Here is a 22,103-nt window from a genome sequence, read left to right as displayed (position 1 = left end):
AAGAAGCAGGACGTACAACCTTTTGACGTCAACTATAAATATCAATATTAGAATTTTACAAAAAAGACCGTTTGCCATAGTTAACATTACTCTTGTCTTTAACACTGCGAACTAGTGTTGAATTTGTAAACATCACAATCAAATGGTTCTCTTTCCTAATTGAGGTCTTTAGGCCACGGAAGACTGCCCCTTTAACTAGTTTTCTTGCATTTTCAACCAAAGGCCACAGCTGGTTTGTTTACATTCTCTCAGCATGTTTCAAATCTTCATTGAGTTGTCACTCTTTCAGAATGTCATTGTCACAGGCACATTTCCTGATCTTGCCCAGGAATCTTGCTATATCGGAAGTGGGGGCATGGGCTTGGGGGGCTGTTTGTATGAAAAATCTGTGTAGCGCAAGCACTTTCTTTGATATTCTATTTATGATATCCTGGTAGCCAGCCAATTGCAGGCACACATAGACGAACAACCATCCACGCCCACACTCATACCTAGGAGCAATTTAGAGTGTCCAATCAACCTGCCATGCATGTTTTTGAAACATGGGAGGAAACTGGAATACCCGCAGAAAACCCACACAGTCACGGGGGAGTACATGCAAACTCTACAAACTAAGGCCGGAGCCAGACTCGAACTCTGCACCTCTGCACGCTGAGACCATCGTGCTGACCAGTCATCCACCATCCCACCCACATTTATTATTATTTATTATTATGGGCGTCACGGTGGCCGACTGGTTAGCACGGCACAGGTCATGCCATTCATTAAACAATGTTATAAATAAATACATGAATAAACTATAGACGTGCTAAAGGTTGTAGATAAATGTCGTGTCCGTGTAGTGCGATACAACGTGATTGCAGGTAAAACTGTTAGAAGACATTACTATTAATACTCTTACACTTTACTTGCATGCGTGTGTGTGGCTGTGTTTCTTTTATATCATCCATCATTTTCGATCATGCCATCTAGACAAACTATAGTCACACTGTGTCTTATTTTATTTAACAAGCCAGCCAAATAGCTACTGCAGACTGCATGGTGATGCAAACATTTTTTTAAACAAGGATGGAAACGCATTTCATTCATTTCATTTAATAACAACACGTATCCAGCGTTTGTGTGCGCTTGTACGTTCGCAACAAGTTTAACCAGGCGGGCTGGTGTCGATGTGAAGGCCGTTAAAACCACTTAACATTTCCACACATCCGTCCTAAAACGACGTGGGAATCTAAATCCTGACCTATTTGGGATTTTTGGGGTTTGAGGGAGTAGTTATTGGCTCACTCGCGTTCACAGGCTTCGTCTACAAAAAACTCATTTTGCTTTGTGCACAGGTAACACAAAAAGATTGTTTCGCTCCATCAAACTCAAGTAAGCAAATTGTGCACTGAAACTTATTGACCAATAGAGGGAGCTAGAGTTCCGGGTTTAAACAATCAGGCTTGCTTCCCTTTGGTATTTTCTGCGTATGTGGTGATGCAATTTTGAGCGAGCGTGAACTCATAGAATAAATAAAATAAATAAATTAAAAAAAGCTTTCTCATGCCGTCAAAAATATTTTTTTTCCTGTTTTTATTAATGAAGTAAAATAATCATTTAATATGATCCTCGGATGATTCAAGATTGTAATAATTTTATTTTACTTTCATTGATTAGAAATGTGATTATCTCAAGAATATGTTTTCACTTTAATTTGCTTCCTACTGCGCTAAGATATGTGTGTGCGATACCTCAATAATGTTTGTATTTACAACACAACTGCAGCTTTCAGTTTGCATAATTTGCATGTCTTAACTTCTTTGGCGTTTGCCACACCTACTGAATGCAAATTACGAAGGTCACAACCACACCTGCTGCCAAATATATGTTTTTGTATTTACATAATCAGGTAACTACATACTGACGACACCTATATACAGATACCTTTATAGAAAGTACAAATACAAAGGTCTCCTTGGAGGGCCTGTATCATCCAAATATCAACTTTTCTTTAGCTTTTAGCCATGTTATATTGCTAATTTGTCACCCAAAACACCCCCCATAGTGGTGTTTTCCTCCATTCATCCATCTCTGAACAGTCTTGCTCATTCCTGCTCTCAAAAGTCCCAGCTCCGCCCATTCCAAGAATGCCTTTAATGATGCATGAGTCAAAGGCGTTTGTTGCAATTTCATTTTTGACTATGTGAATTCTTTGACAAGGACATTTTGTCAAAATAATGGCATATCTTTAGAAAGCCATCAACCATGCCTTCACATTGTTTTTGTATGTAATTTACAAAGCCCTTGCGAAGGACTTTAAAATGACATATCTCATTTGTGACTTTGATTATGTGGCATTTGTTTTGGCACATACATTGTAATCAAACCTAACAACGCGTATCAATAAAATAAGTAAATTACAACCTAAACCTACAAAATAGTTGGAATCACTCAGTCCCCAAAAGTTCCCCTTCCTCAAAAATGAATTGTGTGATGAGCAGTAACTCTTTGCATTTTTGGGAGCAATTTAACTACAGTTCATGTTATTCAAATTTGTTGCATTGACAAACACTGTAAGAGATTGAAGTCTACTCTAATTTGAACAATTTGTGTCTTTTATTTTGTTTGTTTTCGTGTAACTTAATGAACATGTGAATTATTTGAAGGCAAATCAAATATATTTGATTATTCTTGTTTTGTTTAAGTACATTAAAACTAATCATCGCAATTTGTTTCCTAAAGCAAACCATTTGAGCTGAAACTCAGTAGTAGTAGCTCAGTAGTAGCAATTAATGTCATTTTGAAATTGTTCCAAGATAACGTATTATAGTAGAGCTTGTGATTTCATGAGCACGGTGAACAGAGGCTGCTTTTGCCTTTTCCGCTCATTTGTCTTCGCACAAAAGCCGCACAGAGACGGCTGTGAGTGCATCGCCTCTCCAAGCGCAAGTGGGGGGCACGGGGCAGGACAACCGCAGAACAACCGCCGTTAGACCCACCGACAGGAAGCGCGGCGGCGGAGGCGGCGTTGCCATGCCGCCCCCGCTCACGGGCCGCAAGAACTCCGGCTCCCCGTGTGGCAACAAACCACAACAAATCCACCGAGGCGGCACAGTGCGAAAGCATCAAGAGGCGGATGAAAAGACGACGGAGAGTCGGGAATGATGGCCTCCTTTGTCCCGCCTACAACGAAGAACTTCTCCAGAGTGTGTGAACATAGTAAAAGTCAAATGAACACACTGTCATACTAGTGTGTGTATTTATATATTTATATATATATATATATATAAATACATGTGTGTAGGTGTGTGTGTGTGTGTGTGTTAATATATATCTACTGCAGTGCACAGAGACAAGCACACACATCATATCAAAATATGCGGTTTGACATTGAGAAATAAAGAAATAACATAAATAAATGAATACATATAAATCAAAAGAGCGCTTATTATGTGTCCGTATATTTCATAGTGTTCCTCGTACTGGAGAGGATTTCTCGGATGACCTGCGTTGAGTGAACATAAGTTGTCATTACCAGCCACGAAATGTGTGTGTGTGTGTGTGTGTGCGTTGGGGGGGTGCGTGCGTGTGTGTGTGTGTATGAGCATGTAGTAAACAAGCAGTGTTGTTGTGTCCTCTTTTTTGCTGTGTACTGCAAAGTTATTTGTTTACATTTGTGTGAATGTAGAAGCTGTCAAAGCATTTGATCCCTTCAACTTTACTTCCTCCTCTTCTTGTTCGTGCTGTTTCACCGCCACACTAAAGCCCAGTGTTCCTGCTGTCCCAATCTCTTTCACAGAGGGAGGAGGTTACCCTGCAATTTAATTGTGCGCTTGTTAGCATTCGCCAGATGCAACTTAGCTATTTAACTCCTTGAACTGTAGCGTCTGTGTGTATTTGTGTGTGTGGAAGTTACACAAACACAGCTTTTGGAACTGTTCCTCCACCTAGAAATCCTTGTGTCACTTTAACAGAAACAACAGGAAGTGATTGCTTTGTGACCAAAGTGATGACATGGCACAAACTTGTTCCTCCACCCTCGTCCTGTCATGTGACCTCCCCTGACAAATTATTTTCAACTATATCCGCATTATTATTTACCTAAATCTCGGGCAGCACGATCCACAACAATACTGTAAACTGCTGAGCCCCTTTTGAACTCTGAAGTTGCTAACCAAAACAGCAGCACCTACAGAGGCGCCTCAAGTCAGTCTCTTGGATGCATTAAAAGTGTTTAGACCGAGCCACTTCTCTGTGCAGTGATGAAAATTATGTTACATTCGCATTCCATTAGAAAATGGCTCCACGGTGTTGCGTCTGTCTAAATACTGAATAATGTATAGGCTGACACATTTGCATGAAAAAATATGTTATCCCTTTGGAATGATATCAACATAAATTGGTCATAAAATAAAGTCTCATCTTCACAACAGTATATTATCCATCCATCCATTATCTACACCGCTTTTCCTCACTAGGGTCGCGGAGCCTATCCCAGCTATCTTCGGGCAGTAGGCGGGGGACACCCTGAACTGGTTGCCAACCAATTGCAGGGCACACAGAGATGAACAACCATCTGCACTCACACTCATACCTAGGGGCAATTTAGAGCGTTCAATCGACCTGCCATGCATGTTTTTGGAATGTGGGAGGAAACCGGAGTACCCGGAGGAAACACGCAGGCACAGGGAGAACATACAAACTCCACACAGGAAGGCCAGAGCCGGAATCAAACCCATGACCTTTGCACTGTGAGGCCATCGTGCTAACTAGTCGTCCACAATGTCGCCACAGTAGATTAATAAAACACAATTAATTATGTGTTTTCATATTTTTAATTGCTCATACCACAGTGGAGGGTGGGAAAAGTATGTGAACGCACAGGCTAATGACCGGAGTTGTCACCTCAATTCCAATGAAACTGGGGGTTAAAATTGCATTGTTGTATTTAAAAAAAAAGAATTATATTCTGAAAGAAGCATTGCGCTCCAAAGTCCTGTAAGATTAAAAGAATTAGTTAAAGGCGGAAAGAGTCGCAAAATGAGTTCACAGTAAGACAGAATCACTGAATGGAGAAAGTTGGGCACTGTTACTACTCTCCCTACAAGTGGTGGAGTGACTCCATGAGCACAGCACAGAATGTTCAATGAGGTAAAGACGAATTCTAGTGCCGGCTAAAGACTAGAAACCATTGACACACGCTAACATCTCTGTTGAAAAATCCATGATAAGTAAAATATTAAACAAGAAAGTACGTCATGACAGGACACCACTGTTGTCCTCTCCCAAAATTGCTGCAGTCTGATGCACTTTTTACAATCATTTAAATGATACACCTTCAGGCTGTGAGAGTTTAACCGAACAAGTTACAGCACATTAGCGCCCATATTAGTCCCAGTAATTCCTTGTGACTATTCGTATCGTGCGCAGCGAAGCAAGGTTAGCAGAGATGTTGAGTCCTGTGGCTCCGCATATTACTTTGACTACCTCCTACCTCCTACCTCAGTGCTACCGAGGGTTCCGCCCACTGACGCCAACTCTCTATTATTTAAAAAAAAAATTGGATTAATTTATTTGTATAGCTTATCACATTAGTCTTTATTACTCTAACACCATCAGTTATTTTTTGGGAATTATTAAGAATAAATTCATAATTCCAGATAAGTATTAAAATACCTTGAACCTGGTGGCTCTTTACGCGACCAAGGTCACGCGACCCACCTGAGGTGGAGGAAGAGCAAGGTGAGCGCTGCGCATGCGCACGGCTCTCACAAAGCTGCGCGCGTTTATGTGAGTGTGTGTGTCATATTAATAAAGGCTGCCCTCCTCCACCGGCTCTGGAGCGCTCCTCGCTACTACTCGCTTGGAAGTCGACACTCTCGGGGCCGCGACTGGACGTGGAGCGGCACCAGAGACGATGGCGGACGAGGCGAAGAGGAAGAAGAAGGACAAAAATAAGGACGACAGGGTGACATTGAAGAAGGAAATTGGACTATGGAGCGCGTGCGCTATCATTATCGGTGAGTTTCGGGCATTGCTTGTTCTACGAGCTCATGTTTAAAACGTGACTAAAGCAAGTTAACTTTCCAGTTGTTTTTGTAAGTTAAAGTTACAGTTGGACTCAAATCAGTGCTTCCCGCCCTCAGAACAACCCCGTTTTACGCAAAATGTTCATCTTTTACGCACAATCCGGCATTAACTAGAGATGTCTGGCGGGATGCTGTTACTACTAGACTATTTTTTTTCTCTCTCTGGAGTTTGGGCGGAAACTGTTACATCATTGCCTGCCTACGTGGCTGGCTTGTGTTGAACTTGAAAGACGTGTGCATCGCTGCAGAGTAGACTAGTAGTATCTTAGTGGATCAGTTCTTGTGTTTGAGTCCTAACTGTCTTCATCTGCAGGAGGTTTTGCACATCAACAACAGGGTTGATGCTTTAAATGCAGGAAGTGGTTGGCTTCCTTAGGGTCGTGTTACACCGCATACATGCTGCATTACAGTGTGCGCTTGTGCGTGCGCGTTTGTGTGCGTGCGTCCGTCCAGACTTGACTGTGACACTCCGCAGTTATTTCGGTGAGCTGCTTTACTTTGATTTATGTCTAAATAAAGCATCATATCCCTTTCCAAAATAAGTAAATGGACTTGTTATAACATCAAACAGCATGCGGATGAAACAGGGGTGTGAACCCGTCCAATGTTGGGGCACAGATTGGATTTTTTTTTTTTTTTTTTGTTTTTTATCTACAGTGGAATTAAATTTGAAATAATGTAGAATTCAACAAATCCCGGGATCCAATTGTGTCCCTTAGGAAAAAGTATAAGTCACATTTTGGCATGCTTGAGTAATGCAAGTGTAAAAATAAGTCAATGCCGCTAACAGTAAAGCATAAAAACAAGGCAACGCTCAGTCAGCGTAAGTTAGCTGCTGTTAATAAGGACATTATATTAAACAAAAATAAACAGTCCAAGCGTTAACTGCTTAAGCAAGTGTAAAAATAAGTCCGCCAGTGATTTATACTCGGGCAAAGTACCTGTGATAAAGGTATAATCATCAGTGAACCACCTAAATAGAAAAGCGTGAAAACCATAAAATCCCAATCAATTTTAAAGTATAAAAACAAATCAGTCTCACTGTCATAAGAGTGGAAAACACTCACGCACACTAACAGCACATAAATCACAAACAGCACGCAAAAAACACAATAACAAAAACACACTCATACATCACACACAATCTGCATCGTGAGTACAGACATGCCGCACTCACATCACACGCAAAAACACACACACGTCACACTCCGCACACACAAAAATCGCGCAACACACAAGGAAATTAACGTATAGATCATTATCACCTACAATATATAGACACATACAGAAACACATCACACACACTGACGCAGAATGCACATTTTTCTAGGGAGAGCAGTGATCTGATGCCATGGAACCAAACATTAGTCGTTAGAAAACAAACTCGTGGATATATTTAGTGGCGGGTATCAGATCTAACCTAAACATTCGGGGTCTTCAGCCGTGCTGCCTTTACTGAGACTCGGGACAACTGACAACTGTAAATACGTCGGTGAGCCAGCTTGCTCACATGACTCCATTCCACGAGTTCCTTGCAATGTTAGCTGGTGAAGTGGGGGAGGCCTTTGACGGGGGCCGCGGCATCATGTTATCCCTGCTGCCGGGAGCTGGAACAATAGTGTCAGTTTTCTTGAGAGGCGAACTTACATGCAAAAACTGACTCACGTGCTAGCATCAGTTTTGGTTTGCCGCTGGAGAAGCCTCGGATATTTACACAGAGAGCCGAAAGAAAGTGATGCTTAATTGTTGTTTTAAGACGACACGCCATGAGGCTTGCTCTCCTTTCGGGTTTCATATACAATTGCAGAGCAGTTTTGTTTATGAGATAATGTATTTTTTATAATACAGTCCCAAACTAACACTGTTTACCCTTAAGCTTAGTTATTCAGTAGAACATATTGTAAACACTTTTGACTTTTTGACTTGAGTTCCCCTTTTCTCCCTTTTAGATGTAATTCCACAGTTACCACCCACCAAAGTCATGTGGGATAGAATAACCCTAAACCTGAAACCCTAAACTCAAAGACTAACCCAAATCCTGGTTCCACTGTAACTCAACAGTCAGCACTCATCCAAAATCACAGGAAATAGATTTCAAATTATGCTAATGAGCCACTGCTAATGGCCGCACCCTCTCGCCTGTAGCACCAACACAAAGTGTAACATTGGTTACAGTGACGACCAGAGACAGAGAAACTTGAAAAAGAGAGCATGAACTGTGCACATTAGTTACAATCAGAAGTGTGTAATCCAGGTATAGAGAAAGTAAAAACCCAACCACAGTTCGGCTTGAGCCACAGGTGCTTCTACTCAAATGGCAGGTAAACGAGCTCTTCAAGTTCTGGTTCCATTAAAGACTTGTAGTACTGCCATTGATTGGCCGAATTATTTGGAAAGTATGTGGCATATGTTTTGGTTGTGCTGGGATATCTTGATCAATGTCAATCATTCTCAATCACAAAAATCAATCACCTGCAGCTCATGCTTATCAGCTTGCAGCCAACTAGAGACCAGCAGTGGCTCCTCTCCCATTTAATAAAGAGATGTAAATTTGAATAGAATACATTTTTAATCAGGAAAATAATTGATAATCAACTATTAAAATAATTTTTCATTAGCAGCTCTTATATTGAAATATGCTCAGCTAATCATTGTAATCGTGTCAGGATCGGTATCGGACGATCCCACTCATGTATCTGTATCGGAATTGGCAGAATAAAACCTTGATTGGATCATCCATAATAAAGACCATAAAAGCTTGGATTATATTTTCACTGGCAGCATGTCGGCCTAATGGTTAGCATGTCTGGAACACAGTTGAGGGGTTCTAGGTTAAATTCTTAGCCTTCCGCTCTGGGTTTCGCATACATTATTTGCTCCATACTTGCATGTTTTTTCTTTATGTGATCTGGCTTCTTCCTCCATTTCAAAAACATGCATTAGGTTTTCCGAGTATAAATTGCCCTTGACTTGAAAGTGGGTTTTGATCTTCACCCTTCAAGTCAAGGGCAAAAAGCTCAGTGTAGACGTCACAAGAATGCAGTTATGAAAAACAAAACAAAAAAACCCAACAACGCTATTTTGTGTAGGGTTCACTGTATTTTAACAGGAGATGTGCATTTCAGTGAAACAAATTCCAAGAGCAGACATTTGAACTATTTGTTCTGAGGCTGCTATGGAAGTGGGTGCGGGTGGGGTAGGGTTGGGTTTTTGCCTGGAGCTCATCATTACTAGTTGGGCCACTTCACAAACACGCACACACGTGCACACTCTCACCAATACGATGAGAACTATACTGGAGGTGGGCTCGCTAAAACAATGAAACAGTGAGTCAGGTTGGTCCTTTTGAAGAAGGATAACTCTGGGTGAAGGTGTGGGGGGCATTTGGGCATTGGGGGGTACTTTATGACATAACAAAGACAACACGGCCGTTACGCAACACCTCACACGGCCTCCGCAAGTGAACGTGACAGCCATGAATGCTTCTCTCGGCTCACGCCGCATCATTAGCGGAGATGTTGAGAACACAATGGAAGTCGGGAGGAGGGGTGCAGGGGGGGGGATCTTTGATGTATGATGATGAGGCTGCATTGCGTGCCTCCACAGATGAAATGTAAAAATTTCACATCACCGTTAGAGTGAATTTTCATGCATGCAAACTTGGTTGCATCGTTTCACTCTGGAGGGTGGGTCAGGCTCATGAGAGATTCGAGTATCTGTATACAAAATAATAAAAAAAAAATTTAAAAAGCAATTTTTAAAAATAAATGAAACTTTTAAAGTCAATTTCATACAATATAGGTGATGCCCGCTAGTCCGAGGCTGTGCTGCACTGTGATTGTTTGGGAGTTGACATATGGGTACATCCAATGGATTGAAACCATCCCTACATACAGTGGCTTTGTTGACAAATTACTCGCCAAAAAACATATAACCCAATCTTATTTACAGAAGCAGGTAAAACAGATTTCAATTACTTGTAAACACACAGCGCAAAGATTGGCAAAAGGTGAATCAAAGTGCTTGTTGTCTTCAAAGTAGAAAATAGTATATGACCCTCCCACAAGTTGCACTATCACAGACCCATAAGGACAAATACTGCATACTGTTACCATGGTAGCGCTTCCATTGAGAAAGCTGTAAAGCACAAGGGAACAAAAGCAGTACCTAGGTGGGTGCCGTCAAGGTGGCAACCAGATAAAAGTTAACGAAAAACATGGAACAGGAAATGGAATTGGCAACATAGGAAAGTGTCTTGTATGAGCAATACATTGAAAGGAGCCTTTTTATGATGATTGACTTTGTAATGGCTTGTCTCTTGAGTTGCTGTCCACTCATCAAATGTGAAAGTAACGCAACCAAGTCAATCTTTGAAAAAAAAAAAGTTCGGTAACAGTGTGGATAATTCACAAAATAGACAACTTTTTCCACCCATGACTTGATTAGCAAGGCTTGGCAAAGATCCAAAACTACTCCTAATACTGCAACTGTTCAAGCATATAGCTCCAGTCTCATCATCAAAGTAATGAAAACATAGCCTGAAATGAATTGATTTCACAAGATTTATCATGCACGTTTTGCTGGCGTCACAATGTCGCCATCCGCTAACCAAGTGCTAATTTGTTTGTCCCGCCCACCTTAACACTCGCCCTGTTTGCCGTGATACATGGACATCCCCAGCACAACGTTTCTGCACTTCGGTCAATGAAAGGGGCGTGAGAAAATGTCACGGGTGGACGACTGGTGGGACGGGAATTAAAGTCGAAAAAGTGTCCAGTAGGTGGAAGCAAGTGACGGTGATCTCGATTTCCGAGGCCTCAAGAAGGATGGGAGGGAGCCAAAGAAAGGGAAAGTAATAAATCGACCCCCCCTATTGGGTGTGAATTAGAGTGAACTGCATTAATATGCTGAAAGCGAAACATGGCTTTCCAACACCCATTGAGATCAAGGAACTCCCTCGACTGGCAACTGATGCTTAATCCGGCCTGTCAAGCATTTACTTTATTAAATATCTTGTATTTAGTTCCAGGTCTGTAGTTAGCTGGTAACAGTTATTTAAAATCGTAAAAATACACAAAAATATTACTGTAAATACTCGAAAACATGAGTCTCAATTTATTATACATTTAACATTTATTTTAATAATTAATTGGTTAAAAAAATTGTAGTAATTTAAATAATTTGTATGTGTATTTTTTTCATTTTCTTTTTTAGATAATTTTATAAATATGCCAATAAAATATCAATGTTATTTTTTTGTGTTAGCATGTCTCTTTCCTGTCCTCAGGCAACATCATCGGCTCGGGCATCTTCGTGTCCCCCAAAGGCGTCTTGGAGCATGCCGGCTCGGTGGGACTGTCACTCATCGTGTGGGTGTGCGGAGGAGGGATCTGCGTGCTGGGTTCCATGTGCTACGCTGAGCTGGGCGTCACCATCCCCAAGTCGGGAGGAGACTACTCATACGTGACGGAGATCTTTGGCGGCCTTATCGGGTAAGATTAAGATTTTAGAAATAAGAAGAGGCGAGCGAGGGGTTAGTGGGGGAAGCTTCAGACTCACATTCTATGTTCAAGTCACAAGCACAAACACATGATTGTTGTGAACCTTCGTTCATGTTTGAGCAGCTCTCGGTGTGCTTACCTGTAAAGTCATCAAAAGTAATCGAGTAACTTTACTGACAATGTTTTAGTTAAAAAATGTCATCAGTGTCAATTGCAAAAGAAAAAAAATCTGAAACTGCACTTTGGAGACAAAGGCATAACGCAAAAGTGATTTGCATCGCAGTTGGTATTTTCTTTGAACATATAATTGATACAAACTGTATATATGATTCATTTTACGGGGCTTTTTCTACGAAATTTCTATTTTTCATCCAATAGTAGTATTGTTGTATTATTTGAATTATAAAAAATATTTTGTGATTCTTTTATATTTTGGTATTGTCTGCATTATTTATTTTCCCTACGATATTTTCTATGTAAGATTTCATTATTTTGTAGTGATTTCAATATTTGGAATATTTGTCATTTTTGGTGGCCATTTTCATTTTTAATCACTTTTTGTTTTACTTACACTGCAAATCTGCCTACTCCACGTTAACTTGCCCTTCTTGTTGCTTTTTTTTATGTGAAAAAAACCCTCTGAAAACCCCTGGGTTAAAAATAACCCAACATGGGTTATTTTTTTATTTAAATTTAAATTTAATACAATATTGGGTTGCTAAAATTAACCCAACATGGATTAAAAATAACTAATATAAAACAATATATATATTCATTTGATGCTTGCTGAACTGAAGCTGGAGTTTTTTTGTTGGTGTTGTTTCTATACCCGTGAATATTTTGTTGTGTGCGCTTTAGCTTCTTGCTGCTATGGAGCGCCGTGCTCATCATGTATCCAACCACACTGGCCGTCATCGCGCTCACCTTCGCCAACTACGTGCTGCAGCCCGCCTTCCAGAACTGCCTGCCGCCTTACGTCGCCACCCGGCTGCTGGCCACTACCTGCGTCTGTGAGTATCTCGCATGTACACCGTCATTAACACTTGTATGTAGCTGTTGCCGGGAAGTAAATATTTGATCCGTTTCTTGTGCTCCGCGTTGCTATATCAAATGTTCATGAACATGACAAGCGTATTTAACGGCCAAATGAATCACATTTAATTTTCATTTGGGCATTTTCTCAACTGTCAATTGGAAATATTGTCCTGTTTTTGAAATAAGGGATGCAAATTTGTTTTTTTTTGTGAGTAATCGATTAATTAAGTTTCTGAGTGAACCAAATAGTGAGCTCCTCATTTATTCTAAGAATAGGAACCCGCCACCCCCACTCCCCCATAAAGGTTTGTATTCCACTGTCAAGCTTTTAGCTCTCACTGGCACACAGATTTACCTGCACTGTCACTTTCCTGGATGCCTGGCGCCTCTCTCCTATCAGTGCCAAGACAGACGCTTGGCATGTGGGGTGTTCGAGGCGGTTGGGGGGGGTACACTCTAGCAATACTGCATCGGAAAAAGAGGCGGCTTTTGGGAGAATGGTGGTCCCACAGGAAAGCTCCAGCCAAACATTCACAGCGGAAGCAGTTTGAGTGGTGGGAGGAAATGTTTTTCCCAGTGATGGATGCTCTTGAACGCCCCCCTGTGAGAACAAGTGTTTCAAGGGCTACAACATTTAAAAGGTTGCCCACTTATCTTGTGGGGTAATAATCCCTGAATGTTGGAGGAAATTCTCTTCCAATTTGCAGCCATTTGGCCACTGAGACCAACATGACTTTGAGCTCAGCTAATTTGGATCATTAATCACAATATCATCGATAATAAAGAGTGTTCTGGTGTTGTAGTGCTTCTGACATGGGTGAACTGCTCCAGTGTGCGCTGGGCCACGCGGATCCAGGATGTGTTCACGGTGGGGAAACTGCTGGCCCTGGCCCTCATCATCATTGTGGGACTGGTTCAAATTGGACGAGGTAACCGCACTAACCTTTAAAGCCTTGTTTCCACTATGTTCGGTACACCGGTGTGTCAGACTGACACAAAATCCGCGCGCATTGTGACAAAATGTGTTATTCTCGCCACGATTTCCAGGCTACTATGACGCTCTGGTGCCCAGTGTGGCCTTCCAGTTCAGTCAAGAACCATCCGTTGGCCAGATCGCTCTAGCCTTTCTGCAGGCGTCCTTCGCTTACAGTGGCTGGAACTTTCTCAACTATGTCACAGAGGAGGTGGTCGAGCCACGCAAGTATGTCTTTCATTGAGCCCTTAATCCCAATCAGTTAAATCCAAACTATTTAATATTTAAATATACCCTCTGCATAAAACATGAAATTGGACTGCAAACAGAATCAAATTATAAAATAAAATCCCTCAATTCCAGAAATTAAATCTCAAAAAGACTTTAAAAAAAGGAAATGCTCAAAGCAGGTGACGTAGCATAAAGACATGTTGGAAGACTAAGAACAAACATAATTTGCCTTGATTTTAGCTCTTTAGTTAGATTTTTTTTTTTGCCTTGAACCGACTGCTAACATCATCAGTGTGTCTTAATTTTGTTGAATTAGGAACCTGCCACGAGCTATTTACATCTCCATTCCTTTGGTGACGCTGGTGTACACTATGACAAACATCGCCTACTTCTCCTCCATGAGCCCCGAGGAGTTGCTGGCATCCAATGCCGTGGCAGTGGTAAGCGTCTACAGTGATAGTTGCATGAGTTGTCTTTGTGCTAATGGGAAGCACAAGCGTGGCAGTCAAGGCAGTTGTGTATGCTTATTTGGAGTGGTGGGCCGTGCATTTCACACGTAGGCCTTCAGTAAAAGTCCTACTTAGTCCAACTTGAATAAATACCCCATGACACCGAGGCTGTCGAAATAATATACAGACACGCACTTATACAGTACTAGCCTGAAAGGTCTGTCTTGAAAATTGCCTTGCAAGGATATCTGTCATCAAATCCACACTAACTGAACTTGCAAGCTGTGATGAACAGGCCATCATGACCCATTTTTATGGAAAATTCTCAAATTAGTCCTCTAAAATTTGATGTCATGCTTTACCTACATTAGACGGTATTAGCAAAAAAAAAAAATTAACAAAAAAAAAAAAGCCATTTAAGTAGGGAAGGACAATTAATCAAAATGTAATTGTGATTTTGGTTTTGGCTTCTCTCGACCTTTAGAACGTAATATTCAAAGAAAAAACATTATCATGCAGAACAAGGTGGTTTGTGTCCAAGGTCCCAATGGGAAAGAAACCTGAACGCACCATGTTGCTTGCGTAGAAAATGTACCAGATTGTGCCATTCGTGCGTGTCCTTTAGGAACCTGTTAGAATTAGAATTAGAAATCCCATTAGATGACATAAAGTTGGAGTTTACAGAACAACTAAACACACAACAAAAATAATTACACAGTTTGTATATTTAAATATAAAACATGTTTGGTTTTCAAACATCACTAAGGAGGATCCAATTTAAATGTTTCGCAGTGAATACCTGTCTGGATTACGGTTTACGATTGGGGCTCACTGGGGGAATTCCCTTTCAACTCAACCATAATGTAACAGGTTTCAGGAACTCATAACTTTCGAGCGGGAGTTGTTGGCCGCGTGTTGGCAGTTACATTTTCATCATTTTGCATTGGCCAATTCATTGCCATCTGCTGCTTCTTTCCTGTAAGAACAAACATTCTTTGGCCACAAAACCAATATTCATGTGACTGTCCTGATGAGCCGCGTGTGGGCCACAATTTGCACTAAATAATTATCCTGGAATTTTGGGTTCACTTGAGTTTACCATGCGCTGCTGTAAAATGTAACTCAAGAGAGTAGAGCAGGCATGACCAAATGGCGGACCGCGGTCCGTGGTTCGGACCGGACCCATGACCAATCTGTGAATGGGTCCCATTCGCAAACGTTGGCGCTGCAATTCTAGTTAATACGGTAAAGGCGTCACTGATTTGAGCCAATCAAATCTTTTGTTTACGATCCACTGCCAATTGCGCAGCAGACCGGAAGAGAGTGCTGCTGACAGTATGCCTTGCTAAAAAGTTAGCGAGGTCGATGCGTCTTGTTTTAAATGAATGGACGGAGAATTTTAGTTTCGTTCTGGCTGCAGCCAATTCAAAACCAGTGCGCATCATACGCTCCGAAACCGTCGCAACATGGCGAAGCGCCACTACGAAACAAAGCACCGCCCTTTTGTGCACAGTTATCCGCTCAGGTTTGAGGTGAGCGCACGCAAAAACATCGAACTTCGAGTGCAGTACAACAGATGTTTACATTTTCGTTTACATCTCAGCGGCATGCAAACGAATATTCAGTAAAAGTATCATGGATTTTGGGGAAACATAAAAAAACGTTCAAGTGATGGGGAAGTTGTGAAGGAGTGCTCAAATACGGTTGCACAAACATTATTTAAAGGAAAACACAAAGCCCAGATGTGTGAAATAATCTACCAAATCCCAATGGCCCTGACTCCGTTCCAACCCAGATTTAAGTCACTGGCAGGGCAGTCACAAACTCATTTTTCTCATTAAGAGAAGTTAAAAAAATATTCAAAAGAAAAAGTGGTGTCAAAGCTCATTTTGAATTAGTTTTTCATGAGGACAGCCATTTTTATTGATTGTGTATTCAACATGTTGACCTGTTTTCCTTGTATAATTAGGCTTTCCGTTTTTTTTAAGCTGATAACTCTTTGATTTAAGAAAAAAAGATAAAAGATGTTAACTCAATCCTTATCACTTGATATATTTCTGCAGGAGATATTTTACTGTTTTTTCTGGAAGTGGCACCCTTAAATTCCTGGAGCCACATTTTCTTGAATGTGAAGCAAACACCTTCTATTTGTTTGACTTGCAAAGGTGTTTAATGGGAACATTGCTAAATATTTAGTATATAAGTGCGCTCTGTTGAAAATGACTAAATATTGAAACTATATAAAAATGTGAACATAGGCTAGACATTTCGGGAAGTTGGACTTTGGTTCGGACCTTTTAATTGGAAGAAATTTTTGTCGTGGACCTCTGTGACTTTTAATTGAATACCTCTGGAGTAGAGTGTGTCTTGCTCCACTTTGACATAATCTATTCAATTGGTCGACTCAGATAATTGACTCTCAAGAGAATGAAAAAAATACTCAAATATATTCTGAAATGTGAGAAAGCATTGCCATATCTGGAATGCCTTTATTTCATTCACATTCTCAAAATCAATTGTATGATTGAAGTGCGCCTTCATGTTGCAGACTTTTGGTGAAAAGCTGCTGGGCATGTTCTCTTGGATGATGCCCATTTCCGTGGCCCTGTCTACCTTTGGCGGCATCAACGGCTATCTCTTTACCTCCTCCAGGTAAAACACACACACAAACAAACTCACAGCACTTCCCACACATACTGAGTGTATGTGGCATGAGTATGTAACGGAAAAACTGGCAGTGTTTAGCTTGAACTTGTGTTCATGTATAAATCAGTGTGTGTGGTTACGTGTGTGCGTGTGTGTGCATAGGTTATGTTTCTCAGGGGCGAGGGAGGGTCACCTGCCTTACTTGCTGGCAATGATCCATCTAAAGAACTGCACTCCCATTCCCGCCCTGCTGGTCTGCGTGAGTAACTACACTTCCTGCCACAATAGAACATGACACAACATTAGGTACACCCACTTGCGATTACGCAACATCTTTCCTGGTGTCCCGCAGTGCTTTGCCACCATCGTCATCCTGTGCATCGGTGAGACGCACAACCTGATCAACTACGTGTCCTTCATCAATTATCTGTCGTACGGCGTCACCATCGCTGGCTTGCTCTACCTCCGCAAGAAGAAGCCAGACCTGATGCGACCAATCAAGGTACTACGACCTGCGAAAACTCACTCTGAAGACACTGCAAAGTTAGAAAAAAAATTAGCCCCTTACAAAACTATCACTCAAAGAGGAAGCTTGCTGGACAACATAACAGGATGCAGAAGGGGGGAAAATCTGAAAAACATTTCAATTGAACAGGAAGTTGGCCATCAAATGTAGGTAGAAAATGGCATCAAAGTTTGCTGATCATTTCAACGATTCAAATGTGAAAATCCGGGATGTGCACAAAGCACGACGTACACCCAAAAAAAAAAAAAAAGGTAGACGGCAGAGTGTTTACGAAAGTTATATGGTCCGATGTGTAGGGGCTCATCTTTTCATCTCATGTTGACAGAGTAGTGAGGCAAGAGGAGGTAGAAATATTTTGGGGCTATGAGGTGATGTTGAGTCATTGCCGCGCATAACAAATTAACTATCTGCATGGATGAACTACTACCATCAAAACAAACGTCCACTTTATACCTCATGTTCCATGCGAGATAAAATTATAGTCAAATATAAACATCTGATATAAACACTGTCACTTTCAACAACTTTGCATATTCATGGACGACTGTCGGGAGTTTCCTGAGCACTCAATCCCACCCGCACAGAAGACATATTGGCCCTTTGATGATGTATCAGTTGGTACAATGTATGGCCCGGGTCAGATTAAAAAAAAAAAAAAAATCTGAGTTGACCTATAGTGTGAACATGGCCTTCATACACAGACTCAAACGTCACACGGCACCAGGCCCCACCTTGTGAAGGCAGATGCATGTACAACACACTGAATGTACAACACGTTACAAATTTTCTATCCATTTCATCCAAGCAATTGTTTTTTGTTTTTTTTGGGCTGTGTTGAAATCGATTAAGTCTGTTTAAGAATCACAAGTTCATAAGTTTGAATGTGTTACCAGCATGTGGGAGAGGGAAAACTATTATACAAATGTTTTTAGCCGGTCTCGAGTGGGACTGAAATCTATCTCCGCGATAAACGCTGCGTCACTGCACTGTGGTCATTATTATCTAAAGGTACAATTGTGAATCTGACAAAAAAAAAATAGTTTTTCTGATGTGTGGTTGGTTTGCAGGTGAACCTGCTGATCCCAATTACTTACATGCTCTTCTGGGTGGTGCTGCTGTGCTTCAGCCTGTACTCTGAGCCGGTGGTGTGCGGCCTGGGCATGGTCATCATGCTTACCGGCGTGCCCGTCTACTTTGTGGGCGTCTGGTGGAAGAACAAACCCAAGTGGATTTACAAATTCACAGGTGATTGCTCGCCTACTCTGTCCAGTCCATACCTGTGTGTGTGCTTCATGGTGTTCACCTCCTGCAGAAAAACTGACCTACATGGGCCAGAAGGCGTGTTACGTGATGTTCCCTCAGGAGGACCCCGCTGAGGCCCAACCCCTCCAGTCGTCCAAAGACACAGACTGAACCTTTGTCGCCCCCTGATGGGCGAATTCACATATATGCTCATGTTGAAATGTGATTTCATGAACACACGGAAGACACAAACACACTCAGGACTGACTACAGTGCATCCGGAAAGAATTTGCTGTGCTTCACTTTTGCCACATTTTATATAACAACCTTATTACACAATGGAAACATTTGTGTTTTTCCTGAAAGTTCCACACCAAATATCCCATAATGACAGTTTTTTTTTTGTGTTTTTTTTTGCATGCATGTGTGTGTGCGTGTGTGTGTGCGTGTACGTGGACATTTTTTTAAAATGTTTGACTTTGCTTGGTTTGTGCTCTGGCATGCACTATCAACTGTGAGGTATGTATATAGATAAGTGAGTGCCTTTCCCAAGCATGTCTAGTTAATTGAAATGAATCAATTTAAGCTGTACAACATGTCAAGGCTGATCAATGGCAACGGGATGCACCTGAGCTCAGGTGAAAGGCATTGAATACTTAGACATGCAAATTTTTTACTATTTTCTTTAAATATCTAAAAACTCAAATTATAATCAAAGACATTGTTCATGACTTTTGGGGATAGTGTGTGCAATATACCGAGGGGACAAAATGCTGGAATGCAGCTGTGACAGAAAATGTGGTAAAAGTGAAGTGATATTTTCGGATACTTTGTGTACATACGCACACAGATCAAACATACAGGACACACACATGCATGCACGCAAAATTATGGGGGTGCGGTGCCGCCCACAGGTCAAAAACTTGCGCCTGCAGACCTCAAGCCATTGCCACATCCGACACTTCCTGTTTTTCTGACGCACAACGATGCCCCCCAGAGGATTGGGGTGCTTACCGTAATTTAAAAAAAAAAATAAATCTTATGCAATTTGACCTTTTTTATCCACACTAAAACCGATTTTAACTAGCAGAAAACAGATAAAAGACCAGGTGAAGACTTTCTATGAAGCTTTTGCAGCTTTTTTTCATTTTCAATCCATTGCTTTTTATCTTGTCAACTTTGGATTTTTCAATGTGACATGGGGGTTTACAAGACTTCCGTTCCAGTTTTCCATACATCAAATGTGCCTTTTTAAACTGGCGTGACAGTATCTTTAAGTTGATTTTAAAGAAAAACTGGGAGGGCGTGGGGGGGGATGTTTATTTGTATGTGTGGGGGGGTGTAATGTTTTTTATGTTCATCCCTGGTTGACTTCCAATCTTTATGCAATGTGTATGCAAACGTGCCTTATTGACAAGCATGTGTTTAGTATGTGTATATTATCATATTTGTATTGATACCAGAGGAACAAAGCTAAACTTTTTTTTTTCAAATATGTTGCTGCTGATTGGCCGATCAACAAACAACAAAACGGTGCAGCTCTCGCTATATTTATATGTTAAATGCATATTAATTGCTATTATATTGCCACTACTTTATGCTAAGCTATGTATAAGTTAGGTTCCTGGTTTGTTTTATAATAAATATAATTAGGAGCAATAATAATAAAGGTAACCCAAAGATAATTTTGGTTATATAAGCAAAATATGTTAGAATATGGACTCTTTAAATACAGTACAGCTAACATGATGAAGATCAAATTTCTCTCATCTGTGGACTTGGAAGGTTCTATGAAAACTGAACGTGTTCATGTTTCAAACTGTTGTCAATTGTCAAAACAAATCAAAAGTGACTATGGAATGAATTCACTGCACTTCATTTTTTCCATATCAGTGTTACTGTATGTTACAGCCTTAATATAAAATGTATTAAATTATTTTCCCCCTCAAAACTCCAGTAAATATTTTGCTAATTCATTTAAAATAGAACCTAAAATAAATCCAGGAACATATGGTAAGCATTTACAGCTTCAATTTTTTTACAATATGCACAAATAAATTCACATCGTTATGACGGTGGGTTGTGTGAAAAATTTTAAGGGAGGGAGGGATGAACCCATAAACAGAACAGAACAAAATGAGGTAAAAGTGAAGTGCCGTGAATACTTTCTGGATGCCCGTTATGGTAGAGTGTCGAATGCCTATACTAAAAACCAATGTTTACAAAGTCATGTGCTGCTTCAACATTGTTGTGTTTTGCAAATTGAAAGCATAAATCAAATGGAAAAACTTCTAACCAACTGTCCAAAAAAGTTTTTCTTTCTTTTTTCATGCTAAAATCTACGTTACCAATGACGTTTCATTGAAGTATATTTTGGTGGATGCAGCTGATTTACAACCGGTACCTTTGATGGCTTTTATGCTTTCTTTTGTAAAAATGTAAATGATAACAATGCGTAGCTCATTAAATATACAAACTTTCCAGGAGCATCATGTCTACCCAATCAAATGTGTCTCAAATGCATGTAAGGTTTTGACCAAACGCAATATTAATCAGAATAACTAGTTCAAATTAGTGGGCTGCAGATAACATATTATTGTAAAGAAAATATTTGGGATGACGTCCCCTTTGTATATATTTTTTAAAAGGGATGGGATTCAGGTAGTATTTTTAGAGCCAATTAAATAATACATATACAGACATATACATGTGTGTACAAAAGGCCCCTTTTCCTTAATTGATTTGACCCTATCTTATCTTAAAACTGTATTCTTACAAATGCAATTTATATACTAAAAATAATTGTGAATGACCTTAATTAAAATTATATTGAATTACATTTTTGTAATCGCATTACACACCTTTCAAAAAGTGACAGAACTTGCATTTAAAAAATGCCCCTCGATGTTTTTGTTTTTTTTTTACAATAAGAAGCTGGGCCGCACATGCTGTTAACGAGCAGCAAAGTGACATGAATAAGAACCAAAAGTACAACAGCCCACCGTCTTCCTGGTTCTGCAGTACACTAGTGCGTCGCTCATATAGTAAGTAAACAGGCCAATTATGTGTCAAATTACAACAGTAACTGAAGCACATGACATTACTAATCGTTCCTTCAACAAATTCTTAAGTATTAAACAGTACTCACTTTAAGTACACGCACCACTCTTGCACCACTCTTAGGGGAAAAAAATAACTCCTCACACACATTCCGGCAGGAAAAAAAACAGCAAAGCGCGTGCACGACGTTTGGACACGTAGTTAAAATCAATCAAACTGCCCTATTAACTGACAATATACAATGCTCAATCAGAGCGCGGAAAGGTCAGTTCCCTTTTCACAACTAAAAAAACTAATTTCTTCCAATTTTACTTTCATTCAACGTGAGTGTGACATTGGACAGAAATGCTCAAGTTTCACTCCCCCCAG

The 22,103-nt window shown here is 40.6% G+C and overlaps 1 protein-coding gene and 1 long non-coding RNA gene across 2 annotated transcripts; one reads left to right on the top strand and one right to left on the bottom strand.

The window, feature by feature from the left end:
* Positions 1 to 5,798: 5,798 nt before the first annotated feature.
* On the top strand, positions 5,799 to 19,974 carry slc7a10a (solute carrier family 7 member 10a). Its single transcript, XM_088296714.1, has 11 exons — positions 5,799 to 6,002; positions 11,359 to 11,563; positions 12,431 to 12,582; positions 13,411 to 13,536; positions 13,655 to 13,808; positions 14,128 to 14,251; positions 16,809 to 16,912; positions 17,069 to 17,165; positions 17,259 to 17,408; positions 18,500 to 18,677; positions 18,745 to 19,974. The coding sequence occupies exons 1-11, from the start codon at positions 5,900 to 5,902 to the stop codon at positions 18,843 to 18,845; spliced, it is 1,494 nt and encodes a 497-aa protein (XP_088152840.1). The 5' UTR covers positions 5,799 to 5,899; the 3' UTR covers positions 18,846 to 19,974.
* Positions 14,704 to 21,855, bottom strand: LOC148337100 (uncharacterized). The gene is made up of 4 exons (XR_015843231.1): positions 21,823 to 21,855; positions 18,710 to 18,859; positions 18,527 to 18,636; positions 14,704 to 14,889 (listed from the first exon to the last, which is right to left on the bottom strand). It is a non-coding gene; the product is annotated as an uncharacterized LOC148337100 (long non-coding RNA).
* Positions 21,856 to 22,103: the final 248 nt, after the last annotated feature.

The sequence above is a fragment of the Idiotropiscis lumnitzeri genome, chromosome 5, assembly GCF_059441095.1.
Source record: "Idiotropiscis lumnitzeri isolate Australia: NSW breed Sydney's pygmy pipehorse chromosome 5, RoL_Ilum_1.0, whole genome shotgun sequence".
NCBI lineage: Eukaryota > Metazoa > Chordata > Actinopteri > Syngnathiformes > Syngnathidae > Idiotropiscis > Idiotropiscis lumnitzeri.
This window is presented reverse-complemented; position numbering and strand designations above follow the sequence as displayed.

Bases quoted from the DNA above. Each gene is read 5' to 3' on its own strand.
- slc7a10a (XM_088296714.1), top strand. From the start codon at position 5,900: ATGGCGGACGAGGCGAAGAGGAAGAAGAAGGACAAAAATAAGGACGAC. The intron at 13,537-13,654 runs GTAACCGCACTA...CACGATTTCCAG, and splicing joins ACTGGTTCAAATTGGACGAG to GCTACTATGACGCTCTGGTG. The intron at 17,409-18,499 runs GTACTACGACCT...GTTGGTTTGCAG, and splicing joins ACCTGATGCGACCAATCAAG to GTGAACCTGCTGATCCCAAT.